The 14,682-nt window shown below is 53.5% G+C and overlaps 1 protein-coding gene across 1 annotated transcript in view; it reads left to right on the top strand.

Moving 5' to 3' along the window:
- The window catches only part of Gsg1l (GSG1-like), a 53,093-nt gene that overhangs the window by 7,322 nt on the left and 31,089 nt on the right, over positions 1 to 14,682 (top strand). The window contains exon 2 of the mRNA XM_013011495.1: positions 13,928 to 14,080. Coding sequence (XP_012866949.1) covers positions 13,996 to 14,080 — 85 coding nt within the window. The 5' untranslated portion in view covers positions 13,928 to 13,995. The remainder of the gene's footprint in view (positions 1 to 13,927; positions 14,081 to 14,682) is intronic.

Here is a 14,682-nt window from a genome sequence, read left to right as displayed (position 1 = left end):
TTATTTACTTATTTATTGGGTCCGGTATTGGGGCGCCACTTCGGCTTTTATTCTTTTTGCTTATGTGGTGCTGAGGAATCGAACCCAGGGCCTCATGCATGCAAGGCAAGCGCTCTACCACTGAGCCACCTTCCTAGCCCTCTTTTCAAATTCTTTATTGTGATTAAGTGATTACATAATTTCCCAAATGTCACAGTATTGTGGGATAGTGATGCTTAGTTAAAGTCACAAACACATTCTAACTTTCCCTTGAAACTCTTCTCTCCAACAAACCACCAGAAAACCGGAAGTGGTGCTGTGGCTCAAGTGGTAGAGCACTAGCCTTGAGCTGAAGAGCTGAGGGACAGCACCCAGGCCCAGAGTTCAAGCCACATGACCGACAAAAACCCCAAAAACAAAACCTAAAACCAGAACCAAATACACACAAAATAGGGACTGTGCCCAGTGGATCTGAATACGGTAGGAAGTTGGTTTTGCTCTAAACCAAGGGTCTCTTGCTCTCTGAGGGCCCTCTTAGCTTGTTCAGCCATGTTCTTACCACAGTGTAGCGCCTGAGACTCAAACCCCAAGAGCAGAGGGAAGGCCTGAATCCTGGATCCAGCTGCGCCTGAGTCTTCTTCCTCCACACTCTCAGCTGGATGGATTATCTGGCTGCTGCAGCTTGTTTGGGTTGTGTTTTCTGTCCCCTAAGGAAGACCTGATGTCAATTTTGTATCTAATTTGGCAGACAAAGGGAAGATGGCTTAATTTGTATGTCTTTAAAGTTCCAGCTCAGGTTCTTTCTAGAATGTATCCAGACTTTCCTGCCAGGGCGGGCTTGGAACCGCGAGGCTCAGATCTCAGCCTCCTGAGTAGCTGGGATTGCAGGGGCGACCGCGGGTGCCCGATCCCAGCTCCCTCTTCCTGTGGGGTCCCGTGGGGTCTTCCCTGCGCTCGCATAGTCCCTTCCGAAGTACAAAAGGAAATCGGACAAACTCTCCCCAACCTCCCCGCAAGTCACCGCATTCCCTCGGCCACGCAGGCCCAGCCCTGCTGGGACTTTTCCAAACCGATGTGCAGGGTGCACAGGTGCAAAGGACGCATCCAGGGCAGGTGCAGGGCCATGCGCATGCGCAGAGGGCCGGTGCGGGGCTGTGCGCAGGCACAGAAGGCGGATGCAGGGCCGTGCGCATGCGCAGATGGTGGGTGCAGGGCCATGCACATGCGCAGAGGGCGGGTGCCGGGCCGTGGGCATGCGCAGGGCATGTACTCATGCACGGAGTGTGCTTGCACACATGATTACTGTGCACACGTATAGGGGATGTGCGCATGCGCGGTGTGTGTGCACATGCGCATGGCGTGCGCTCATGCGCAGAGCGTGCACACATGCTAGGAGGGGAGGGGAGGCGCACCTGTTCCTCCTCGCCTTCTGTCAGTGCCCGTCTCCCCCATCCCCGGGCTCTGCTTCAGCCCTGATCAACCCCTGCTTGGCGGTGGCTACATCGCGTCTGCAGTTCCCAGAGCCGTTTGCTCCTCAGGACTCTCAGTCACCCTGACAGGTGACTGCAATCTGGGGGAGGGGAGGGAAGAGGAGGGGAGGACGCATCTGCCACTTGCCTGGGCCTCTTCCAGACCCTTGATGGTTTCATTTAGCTTGGATGTAGCCAGGACCCAACCTCAAAACAGCTGGTGGTACAGGTCTGCCTGTCTGTCCCCCCCCCCCCACCCCCACCCCAGCTTCCATAGTATTATTGAATGACTGCAGCACGATCTCAGGCAATGTAACCTGTGTGCTTGGCCCATTTCGGCTTAGGGGCAGAGCACTGACCTATAGTGGGCAGGAGGCCCTAGGGATTCCCCCCCCCCACACCTGCCAAAAGAAACACAACATCCTTCAAGAAAAACCCCTCTGGAGACCAGAGGAGGAAACTGAGGCTCAGAGAGCATCTCATTGCACCATTCCTCACGATCATCAAGCTTCAAAGCCACAGAGTATTCTATTCAATGATATAGCAAATTCCTGCAACCATGCCTCCACTGCCCGGCCCAGCCATATCATCTCTGGGTGTTTCGCTGGCATAAATAATGCAGCCCTGAGAGTCTTTATATCATTAGAAATTCCTTGACAAATTCATTTTGGACGACTGTATAATATTTCATATTGTCAACACAGACGTGTGTGTACAAGGACACTAATTGCATCGTTACAGATGATGGCAAAAAATGGAATGTAATTAAGTGACACATAAAAATGTTTCTGAGATGATGCTTTGGGAAACCAATAGGATGCAAAACTGCCTGATCAGCCTGCTCCCGCTCGAGGGGGGGGGAGGGGAGAGCTCACCCTCATGTAACACAGGAAGGAAATTGCCCTAGTGTTTTATCTGTGCGTATTGCTGGGGAAATTGTTTTGCCTTTTCATGTTTGTGGATTTTTTAAACATTGTTCACAATGAATACAGTTATTTCCTTTTTGGGGGGAGGTGGGGACTGAGGGGTTTTTGAACTCAGAACCTTGTGACTTGAGTTTTTGCCCAAAGCCAACCTCAGACTAAGATCCTCCTACCTACAGCCTCCTGTAGCTAGAATCACAGGTACATACCACCGTGCTTAACGTATTGGTTAAGACGAGACCTGGATAGCTTTTTTCTTTTCTTTCTTTCTTTCTTTCTTTTTTTTTGTCTAGGTTTCTCTCAAACTGTGATCTTCCCAATCTCTGCTTCCCAAATAGCTGGAATTGAAGGCAGGAATCACCATACCCAACCTAATAATTTTGGCTTTTGTGTATGGGGTACTGGGGTTTGAACTAAGGACCTGGGAACTGTTCATTAGCTTTTCACTCAAGGCTAGTGCTCTACTGCTTGAGTCACAGTGCCACTTCTGGCCTTTTGTTTTTTGGTGTTTAATTGGAGATAAGAGTCTTATGGACTTTCCTGCCTGGTCTGGCTTTGAATCATGATCCTCGGGTCTCAACCTCCTGAGTGGCTAGGATTCCAGGTATGAACTAGTGGTGCCCTGAAATGTTCACTTTTGAAGTTGTTATTGAGTATACTATCTTACCCACCAAAGCTTTGTGCAATTGGAAAACGTAATAGATCTATAGCAGGAACAGGGGCTGGAGGCGTGGCTCAATTGGTAGAGCATCAGCCAGCAAGCAGTGTTAAGTGCCAAGTTTGAATCCTGGTCTCAGAACAAGAAAGAAAACAAGAAAGCAAGGAAGCAAGCAAGCAAGGAAGAGAATGAGAAGTAGGAATGGCAAGTGTAAAGGGCCAGTGGAGTGTCTGCTGAGCAAGCTCACAACACTGTGTTCAAACACCAGTACCCTGAAAAGGAATTTCTAGAGGCTTGGCAGAGTGGTCAATTCCAGCTCTTGGAGGCTGAGGTGGGAAGACCTGAAATTCAAGGCTAGCCTGGGCTACAGATTAAGACGCTCCCAGAAACCAAAAAGGAAAAGGAGAAACAAGCTGCCTCTTGACCGAACATGTTGTTTTTCTTTTCCTTGTCACAATTGTCTAAACAACACGGTACAGCTGTGTGTGTGTGTGGCACCTTCATTGTGTGACACAGCTGCACACAGGGAGAGGACGGGGCTGGGTCCTGTGCGGATGCCCCAGTGTTTGCTCTGAGGGCCCTGGGCCACCACACACAAGGACAACAGTACTCTCCTATCAGCACAGGTTTCTCCTGAAGGGAGCCATTCATCCTGCTTGGGTAACAATGTATTTGTCCTTGTCCTATGATGAATGGGACTCAGGAGACCTGGAACTATATCACTTGGCTGTCCTGTGCTCCTGGGAAAGTTCCTGTGCCTGCCTGCCTTCCTCCCTCTGTGGAGCTGCACAAATTGGGCAGAGGCTGCGATGGGGGTGGGCAAGGCGCTTGCACAGAGGGAAGAAGCGTGAAGACACTTGGGATGTGTATGCACGGCTGTCTGTCAGGCCCGGGCAGCGTGAGCATGGGTTCCTCCAATAGCTGGGGCAGTTCAGCAGTCCACCTTCCCCCACCAGGCTCGGCTGATCACCACCTGGCCTAGGCCAGCTTCACCTGGGGTGATGGGCCTCAGCCATGTCCCAGGGACCCCTGACCCTCCAGTGGACAGGGCAGGGCACAGTCCTGGACATTGTTCCAATGATGCCAAGTGTGTATGTGTGTGTGTGTGTGTGTGTGTGTGTTACCCATTGGCCACACAAAGCACATGATTAAGCCCTACATCGGGTGGGCGGAGCCTACAAGAGCCCAGACAGGGGAGTGGTAGAGATTGTGGGAGGTGCCTTACTTGATCACCTGGGGGGGAGCTTGGGGATCCTGGAGGGGTGAGGAAGGAGCGGAAGGCACCAGAGGAAGGAGCCTGCCAGGACCAGCGCATAGTGTGAGGGCGGGACACACGCACGGCACCACATCTGCCCTGTGAACCCAAGACAGGCCAGACACAGATCCCTTCCCCCTTCCCTGCGCCCCTCCTTCTCCCCACTCCCCTCCTCCCAGCCCTCCCCCTGATTGAATTGGCTTTGGCCTCTGCTCATAGGTTAATTGCTCAGCGCACACGGCAGAAGCTTCTGGAACTGACAGGGCAGCTCCCAGGTTAAGGCAGGCCCCAGCGCTGCTGAACTTTCTTCTTCTCTGCTCTCTTAGCTAGGTGGTAACAGTGAGGCCATGGATGTGCGAAGGGCCCGGCCGGGGAGCCTACACCTGAGGCTGCTCTGGTGCAGGAAGGAACAGAACTCAGTGCGGCACCATCCCCGGGCCCAGGGACTCCTGGCCCAGGTGATGCCAGGCCCCAGGGGCCGGGCCGCCTTGCGTTTCTCGATTCCTTAAAGAAGACCCAGAAAGATGCCAAGCTATCAACCCATCCAGGGTCTGGGCCTGCCTGCAGCAGCTCTGCTCTTGTCTTCCCTGCACTTCTGCCAGGGTCAAATGATAGCCCTTTCTCAGGGGGGTCTCCTCAGCTGGGAATTGGGTGGCCAGACGCCACAGACTCCAGGAGGACTGGGCAGGAGGCCAGGACAAGGCCAGGAAGGTCTCAGTGCAGCCTCCCTAGGCCAGGCCAAGTCCCAGAATGGGCTCTGATTGGGGCTTAGCAGGAATCACGTGATCACCCCTGAACCAATCACCGCAGGTTCTGCTGGTCCAGCCCTGGGGCACAGCCCTGCCTGGCAGCTGTGTGGGGTAGGTGCCCCCTGCCCCATGCCAGGCTCAGAGTGTGGGTCGGGAGTGGGATCCTTAGGAGGATGCCCAGTTCTGTTCTCTTCCCCAAAGGGTTGACCTCAGGGCACAGATGGGGTGGGTGGAGGGTGGGGTTCTCTGGGTTCCTCTGGAGAAGGACAAACCATAGTAGGAATTAGGAGGTTTGACCATCCGGTTCCCAGATGAGAGACCCACGGGGGCAAAGCTGTCATGTGCTTGTGAGCAAGCTGCTGAGCAGATAAGATGGGGGGGGAGGCTGTAGGGGAGGGAGGGGCACCCCCTGGATGGGTAGCCGGACAGATGGATGGATGGAGATGCTGGGATTTCTGTCTATTTTGTTTTGAGAGCTGAGGTTTGTCTGAATGGAGCCAAGAGGCAGCAGAGACAGGATAAGAGGAAAGAAAACTCCAGGGAGAATGGCCAGGCACACAGGCCCCCTGTCTCCTCCCCACCCCACCCCCCAGAGCCTGAGCCATTACCCACAGTTCTGTGCATTGCATCCTGAAGACCACTGAGAGCGGGGTGGCAAAGACTGGGCCCATCTCTGCCCCCCTCCCCCCCCCACATCCCCCTCAGAGAGAAACAGATGTTTCTTCCAGGGAAATTCACTTTTCCTTTCCCATTTTCTGCCAGAAGAGCCCGAATATGGGGGGGGGCAAAAAAGAAATTCTAGCTTATTACTAGTGAGGTTCAATCTATTTTTCCGTATGATTTTTTTTAAACTAGGTTAGTTCCTTTTATGAACTGTCTGGAAATCTAACCTTTCATACCTCCTTTACAAAAAAAAAAACTTTCTTCTTTTTCTTCTTCTTTTTTTAAAAAAGCATTTGGAAGCTTCCAAAGGCCCCAGTCCAGTTTGCTTATTCCTTTGGATTGTGTGATCTTTAAAAATACCAAAGGAAATGCCATTTATATTGGCAAAAAGCTTCGTGGGTCTGTCCCAGAGGAGATGGCCAACCCCTGAAGTTGGTGAGTCTGGGTATTTTTAGACTCCCCTGGATGAAAGCAGGCTTCCTTTGGTCCAAGTGGAGCAGAGGGGAGGGGTGGTAAGATGAAAGATGCTGTCTGGTTCACAGAGACTCAGACGGCAAGGTGAAGCCCTGGCGGAGTCCTGTCTGCCTTCTCCCACCTGCCACCGTGAGCATCCTCAGCCAGAAGAGACTCGTTTATGAGCAGGGCATAGTGGTACAGTCCTGTAATTCTTGGGAGGCAGAGGCAGGAGTATCAGGGTTCAAGGCCAGCCTGAGCCACATAGTGAAACTTTTTTTTCCATAAAACCAATCAACAAGGGCTGGGAAGGTGGCTCAGTGGTAGAGCGCTTGCCTTGCATGCATGAGGCCCTGGGTTCGATTCCTCAGCACTACATAAGCAGAGAAAGCTGCAAGTGGCGCTGTGGCTCAAGTGGTAGAGCGCTAGCCTTGAGCTGAAGAGCTGAGGGACAGCGCCCAGGCCCAGAGTTCGGGCCCCTTAACCGACAAATAAACAAACAAACAAAAAACAGAGCTGGCCCTGGTAGTTCTCACCTGTCATCCTAGCTGCTCAGAAGGCTGAGATCTGAGGATCCTGGTTTGAAACCAGCCCCCCAAGCCCAGAAAGTCCGTAAGACTCTTATCTCAGAAAAAAAGCTGGAAGTGGAGCTGTGGCCCAAGAGGTTGAGCGCTGGCCTTGAGCAACAATGCTTAGGGACAGCATCCAGGTCCTGAGTTCAAGCCCTCCAGTACTAACACCCACACACAACACTAAATGAATAAATAATACCACCACAAATGATGGGAGAGGAAGAAAGACAGAATGAGGGTGAGGGGAAGGAGGGAGGGAGCAATCGAGCACTCACAATGGGGTGGGGGGAGGAGAAAAGAGAGGGAATGAGGCAAGCACCTGTCCGCGGTTTATTCTGCAGAGTCTGCTCTCTCTGTCCTGGACCTGGGGAAGGGACACAGAGAGCTGAGGATTCTCTAAGTTCCTACCCTGAGTCCCCCCCCTGCCCACCTCCAGCCCCCCCTCCCCTTGTGTGCAGCATGGCTCCTTTTCAAAGCCCATTTCTGGATCCTGAAGAAAAAGTTAATATATATATATATATCTTGCGGTGGTCTGCCGCTGAAGGCCAAGGTCACCGTGACACGTCTTGGCTTCTCCTGACAGTCTGGGATTACAGCAGGGCTATTTCTAAAGGTCACGTCTGCCTGAAATGTTTCTGAATTGACAGGGACGGGGGGACAGGAATCCTCAGGGCCTGGGGGGAACCAAAGGGGCAAGGAGAACTTTCCAGAATCCGTTCCAGGGATAAATGAGTTTGTACAGTTTGTGAACCCTGGCCGCTCCTCGCTGCTCCTACTTATCTGCATGATTCGCCAGTATTTGCTGAGGCCCTACTCTGTGTGTGTGTGTGTGTGTGTGTGTGTGTGTGCGTGTGTGCGTGTGCGCCATCTCATTAAAACTCAGTGGTATTCAGACACGTCAGGTGCTACTTGAGGTTAAGACCTGCCTGACCCCACATCCAGGTCCCCTCCCAAAGTGGGGGCTACCCTGAAGACACATCGGACTTACCCAATCCTTCCAGAGACAAGGGTTGGGAGACACACAGATAACACAAGTGTCATTAGAGCTGTGGTTCTTTTGGGTCCTTTCTGGAATCTTCTAGAAGCTCTTGCTCGTGTTCCTCCTCCTCCTCCTCCTCTGCCTCTTCTTTTGGCAATTCCCAGGGGATGGAAGCCCCTACCTTGGGCTTGTTAGATGAGCACCTGCTACATAGCAGCCTCCTGCCTTGTGTGTCCCCTTCCAGACGCCCCAGGGGAGAGCCCAGTTCCTCGCCATGTCCCCAAAGTAAAGGGGACAAGTGTTCCAGGGCTCAAGGCCTTACAGCACTCCCAACCCCACTCCGAGACTCCCGGGTCCCATCAGCCATGCTGATGGTCCAAAAGAATTCCCCATCTCAAGGGCTTAGCTACATCCAGATAGTCCCTTCTGCTGTGCCGGTGATCCTGGCCCCCTCCCCCCCCCAGCAGGAGGGCTCTCTTTGGTGTCTGCCAGGAGCCCCCCTCCCCAGCTCTTGGGGAAAGCTGGCTGAGTGAGTTTGCTGCCTATTTCAACCTTTCACGTGGAGATCAGGGTCTATTTTATGACTCAGAGTTGTAAAATGCTGCCTTTATGATAAGCCGGGCGCTGGGGTGCATGTCTATCATCCTGGCATTCAGGATACTGAGACAGGAGGATCACGGGTCCCAAGCCAATCTGGGCTATGTAGTGGGACTCTGTCTCAACAAATGAAATGCTGTATTCCTGTAGAGAATTAAGAGACAGATAACCTTAGACTCTGTCGTGTGTGTGTGTGTGTGTGTGTGTGTGTGTGTGTGGTCTCCAGGCAGGATCTCTGGGGGGGGGGGCTGGCAGGGTGAGGTGGGCGGGTCTTTTACTGGAGCCCTGAGCTGGGGACAAGTTCCCTATTTTTAAACGTTGCTAATGAATTCAGATATTTTTAAAAATATTGTGTGGGCCAAAGAAGACTTTTTCTGAGGCCAGATTCAGCCTGCCAGCAATTTTGTCTGAGCTGCTGCTCACTTTCCTGAGAGGGAAACTGAGATCCATCACAGCGAAGGGACCTGGACTCGGGGTCCTGGGACCCAAAGCCTCTTGTCCACAGGGGAGGCCTCTGGCCTCTTCCTCCCAGCCCGGGCCTCCCTTGTCTCTGAGCTGCCATGTTGACATTTCGGAAGGAGCAGCTGTCACCAAGCAAGCGTCTGGCTATCCCAGCAGCCCGTGGGGCATCATTTACATGAATTTACATGATTTCGCATGCTCCGCCTCCGCTGGTGGCCTGTCTTGCTGGTGGCCGCCACCATGTCATCATGGATCCAATTCATGCATTAAACTGATATTTTTTTTTCTTTTGAGGGAAAAAAGTTGTCTTCTCCTGATCGGTCGGTCAGTCCACCTCCGGATAGCTACTCAGGAGGCTGAGATCTGAGTTCAAACCCCAGGACGGGCACACACATCACACAGCGCCGGAGCACTGTGGCCACGGGTTGTTCACTGCTGTGGCCACGCGCAGGGTCAGCAGCCACCCTGCCCAGCTCCTGTCAACCCAAATCACAAGACACCAACTGTTCAGTGACCCCATGAGATTGTACGGACACAAGAGTGGGCCTTGAACTCAGGGCTTGGGCATTGTCCCTGAGCTCTTTTTTTTCAAGGCAAGCATTCTACCACCTTGAGCCACAGCACCACTTCTGATTTTCTGATGGTTCATTGGAGGTAAGAGTCTCATGCACTTTCCTGCCAGGGCTGGCTTTGAACTTGGATCCTCAGATCGCAGCCTCCTGGGTAGCTAGGATGACAGGTGTGAACCACCAGAGCCAGGTGAATTCATTCTTTTGTTTATTTATTTATTTTGTGTGTGTGTGCCAATATCAGGACTTGAACTCAGGGCCTCACACTTGAGTTTGACTTTTCCACTCATGGCTGGCGCTCTAACCACTTGAGCCACGCCTCCCACCCGGTGTATCACGCTTTATGACAGCTAAAGCTGTGTCACTGGTTTATGCATTTACTATTACATCGTACTTCACAGTCTGCTTTTTCCCCTTCATTTATTTTTATTCACGTGTTGGGTGTACCAGGTGGGTAATTCTAACCACTGAAGCGTTAGGTTATTCTGTGGAGAGTGTTTCATGGTTGATTTTTTTGCTAGGGCCTCCTACCTTTGCCTCCAGTGTAGCTGGGATCACAGACGTGAGCCACCAGACCTGGTTTGGGTGTTGAAATGCTGGCTCAATAACTTCTTTGCCCTAGCTAGCCTTGAACCCAGCACCCAGATCCATCCAGTTCTCCACAGAGAGATTGAAATGACAGGTGTTAACCACCATATGTGGCTAATTATTAGTCTTGCTATTTGTATTTTAAAAAAAAGAGAGATGTAGCCAGGCGCTGGTGGCTCACGCCTGTCATCCTAGCTACTCAGGAGGCTGAGATCTGAGGATCTCGGTTCAAAGCCAGCCCGGGCAAGAGAGACCGTGAGACTCCTATCTCCAATAAACCACCAGAAAACCGGAAGTGGTGCTATGGCTCAAGTGGTAGAGCGCTCGCCTTGAGCTGAAGAGCTGAGGGACAGCGCCCAGGCCCAGAGTTCAAGCCCCACGACCGACAAAACAAAAAGAGAGAGGTTTACTCTGAAAGCATGTGTCTGTGGATCGACCCTGCCACGTGTTCAATGTTTGCTGTGGTTTTGCTCCATGAGGGGTTTGCATAGGGTCTTGTGGTTTTGCTCTTAGCCTGGATTGTGATTCTCCTCTATAACCCTTCCCAAGTAGCTGGGATTACAGAAGTGAGCCACCATGCTTGGGCTTTTTTTTTTTTTTTGTCAGTCATGGGGCTTGAACTCTGGGCCTGGGGTCTGTCACTGAGCTCTTCAGCTCAAGACCAACGCTCTACCACTCGAGCCACAGTGCCGCGTCCGGTTTTCTAGTGGTTTATTGGAGAGAAGAGTCTCACAACCTTTCCTGTCCAGGCTGGTTTTGAAGCATGATCCTCAGATCTCAGCCTCCTGAGTAGCTAGGATGGCAGGCGTGAGCCACCAGCGCCCGGCTCCGATGCTTGGTTGATATAGGCTGAATTGTGGTCTCACTCACTTTTTTTTTTTTGTTCAGGCTGGCTTTGAACTGTGATCTTCTCAACCTCCATTTCCCAAGTAGCTGGGATTACAGGCTGAGCACCTGCTGCTGCCTTTCTGTCTTGGCTTGGCTATGATGATGGCTAATGGTTACAATCACTCACAGTAATGTCTTACCATCTTGCTTGGCTTGCCTGAGCTCATTATGTGTGCATCATTGATACTGCGGACCTGTGATGGCCTGAGGTCACCAAGGGGCGGAGAGAAAAGGCCTCTCCTACCGACCACACCCAGGACCTCCCCCACCCAACCCAGGAGCCCGCCCTGCGCTCTCATCAGGGGCAAGAAGTCAGGAAATCCTCTCCCCCAACCCATCAATTCTGCCAGTGCGGGATTAGAGTTGGCTTCGAGAAGTTTTATTTATTTTTTGAGAGAGAGAGACAGAGAGACAAAGACTGAGAGACAGAGAGAGAGACAGAGAGAGAGAAGCAGCCCCCCCCTGGGGCTGGAAAGATGGCTTAGTGGGAGAGCGCTTGCCTTGCATGCCTGAGGTCCTGGGTTCGATTCCTCAGCACCACATAAGCAAAAAGAAAAAAACCGGAAGTGGTGCTGTGGCTCAAGTGGTAGAGCGCTAGCCTTGAGCTGAAGAGCTGAGGGACAGTGCCCAGGCCCAGGCCCAGAGTTCAGGCCCCAGGACCAGACCCCCCCCCAAAAAAAAGAAAAGCAGCCCCCCCTAAGGGGGATTAGCTGTCATCCTAAGAGCCTCGGGCCTGATGAGAAATCATCTCATTTCTCCCTGGCCCCGGAGGTCGGCCATTCTTCTCTGCAAATCCAGTCATTAGTGGCGACTCTCGGGGACTGGCACAATCACTCGGTGATTGTGGAGCCTGTCCGCCCGCCCCTCCCCTCCCCCCCCTGCATTGTCGGGGCAGGGGTGTGGGGATGCCAGCCTCCTCCATCCCCCCTCCCTTCAGCTGGGCACAGGGCAGCATTCCCAATGGCTCCACCATCTTCTCTCTGTGGGCCAGGAGCTTTCCCTGCCCGCTGGGCGCTGCCTCCCTTCCGCTTTGGTTTTTCGTATATGTGCATTTAAGCAGACACCATAGACAGTGGACCTCATCTCTGAGCATGTGCAAGCATCATGGTGGGATCTACAGAAACACAGACCTGGCCCCATCCGGGAGCTCCTGGGTCAGGGAGTCTGGGGCCAGGGGATGGGTGTCTGAGAGACAACGTCCTAGTGTCTCTGGCCTTGCTGGTTGGCCACCAGCTTCGGCCCTATAGGAGTTGTTTCTATAAGAAGGCCACAGAGGAGTCCACACCACAGAAATACCTTGTAGCCCGGCATGGTCGCTCATTCTTGTAATCCCAGCTATTTGAGAGATGGAGATTGGGGAAGGTCACAGTTCAAGGCCAGGTTGGGCAAAAAAAAAAGTGAGACTCCATCTCAATCCAGAAGCTGGGGCTTGGTGGTACCCTTCTGTAATCTCAGCTTACATGGTGGGAGAGAGCTGTGTAGGAGAATTACCATTCAGGCTGGCCAAGGCCAAAACATGAGACCCTACATGAAAGATAAAGAAAAGCCCAAAGGGCTTGGGCAGGGGTTGTGGCTCAAGTATGCCTGCCCTCATTCTTGTTAGTGCCAGTCCTTTCCTGGGCTTGGATGAACTGGAGCCTTTGGAGCAAAGCTGAGGGTAGGGGCCAGGGGTTGGGGTGGGGGGTGATGCTCAGCAAGAATCCCAGAAGTAACTTCATCACACAGCTGGGTGCCTGGAGCCCAGTACTCCGCCGCTAACTTAACCCCCAGCACCCAGGCCCTGCACCCAGCACCCAGCACCCCTGACAGAGCAGAGCTGTGCCAGCCAGGCTGGCAGGTAGAGCAGGGGAGGGCCTGGCCCAGAATGGTGTGGGCAGGGAGGAGCCTGGGGGTGGGGGCTGAGGTCGGGGAGCAGCTGAGTCAGAGCTCAGAGACGGGGGCCCCCCAAATGCTGCAGAGGCCACCAGAGGAGCCTGGGCAGCTGGCGTGGGGGGGCAGCTCCTCCTGGCACAGCTCAGCTCCCTGCTGAGCTGGCTCAGGGCCAGCAGAAGCTTTGGGGACCGTGTGTGCATGTGTGGTGCCAGGGAGGTGTTTTCACGACACGCAGGCTGCCAAGCGCGCACGGAATCCACGGGTTTGCCCAGGAGATGCGATTATTTTTAGCGAGGGAGAAGTTTTCCCAAACCCTACAAGCCCCTGGGGTAGCAGGGATGAAGGTGCGTGCTTCAGTTACTGGGGTTCTCTCCACTGGGTAAATCACCTGGCCCGAAGACCCCCGGGCTAGGCCTGGGTGGAAGGAATCGCTGCTTACAGGCAGGGGTAGGGATGGCCCAGCCTGTGAGCTGTGAAAAGATGAGAACTCGCAGTGGTTGGTCAGTGATGGGAATTCTTCCGCAAATCGATTTAGGTAAACATGAAGAATTCATTGGGCCCTGGTGCTGGTGGTGTGGGCCTTTGATCCGAGCCACTCCGGAGATCTGAGATCTGAGGATCTTGGTTCCTAGGCCAACCCGGGCTGGGCACCACCAGTGGTGCACACCTGTCATCCTAGCTACTCAGGAGGCTGAGCTCTGAGGATCACAGTTCAAAGCCAGCCTATGAAGGAAAGTGTGTGGGACTCATCTCCAGTAAACCACCATAAAACCAGAAGTGGTGCTGTGGCTCAAGTGGTAGAGCACCTGCCTTGAGCTGAAGAGCTGAAGGACAGCGCCCAGGCCCAGAGTTCAAGCCCCACGACTGACCAAAAAGGAAAAAAAAAAAAGGCCAACCTAGACAAGAAAGTCCATGAGATTTATTTATCGCCGATGAACCACCAAAAAGCTTAGAATTGGAGCTGTGGTTTAAATGGCAGAGAACTAACCTTGAGCAGGAAAGCTCAGACACAGCGCCTGGGCCCTGAGTTCAAGCCCCAGTACTGGCACACACGCGCACACACGTGCACACACACACACACACACACACACACACACACACACACACACGGGGCTGTGGTTGATCTCAGGGTCCTGGCTGGGCATCAGCATGGCGGGGTGACAGGTGGGGAGGGGGTCCCCCAGGCAGAGCCGCAGGTGGCCCTGACAGGCCTGCCCCCCCCACGTGGGGCCTCTCTGCTCTGCCCCGCAGGCGTGCTGTGGCTGTCTGTGGTGTCGGAGGTCCTGTACATCCTGCTGCTGGTGGTGGGCTTCAGCCTTATGTGTCTCGAACTCTTCCACTCTAGCAATGTCATCGACGGGCTGAAGCTCAATGCCTTCGCTGCTGTCTTCACGGTGCTCTCAGGTAAGGAAGGGCCCTGGGGCCGCCAGGGGTGACCCCAAGCCAGGCCCTGGGCCCCTGTGGCTTCTCTGGCATGCCAGGCACTGGGCGGGGCTCTGGCGGTGAGCCTTCGGGCAGCAAGGGACATGGGGGAGATGGAGGGGATGGGGAACTCGGGGTGTGTATGTGGGGGTTCTCTGGAGATCGGGGCCGCACAGCTTGGTGGTAGATGGGGGTACCAGGGGAGATAGTTATACTGGAGGTAGAGGGGGGCCAGTGGAGACTTTCATGGAGCTGTAAAAGTGGGGGTAGGGGAGCCCTAGACAGATACTAGTGGCTCACGCCTGTCATCCCAGCTACTCAGGAGGCTGCGATCTGAGGTTCACGGTTCAAAGCCAGCCCGGGCAGGAAAATCGATGAGACTCATCTCCCAATGGACCACCAAAAAGCCGGAAGTGGAGCTGTGGCTCAAGTGGTAGAGCGTTAGCCTTGAGCAAAAAAAAAGCTCAGGGACAGGACCAGGCCCTAAGATCAAACCACAGTACTACTACTACTACTACTACTACTACTACTACTACTACTACTACTACTACTGAATAATCTGAGAGTCTGTGAACTTGGATCCC

The sequence above is a fragment of the Dipodomys ordii genome, unplaced genomic scaffold, assembly GCF_000151885.1.
Source record: "Dipodomys ordii isolate 6190 unplaced genomic scaffold, Dord_2.0 Scaffold14, whole genome shotgun sequence".
NCBI classification, from domain to species: domain Eukaryota; kingdom Metazoa; phylum Chordata; class Mammalia; order Rodentia; family Heteromyidae; genus Dipodomys; species Dipodomys ordii.
The sequence above is the reverse complement of the archived record's forward strand: the minus strand, read 5'-3'. Positions and strand labels throughout refer to the sequence as shown.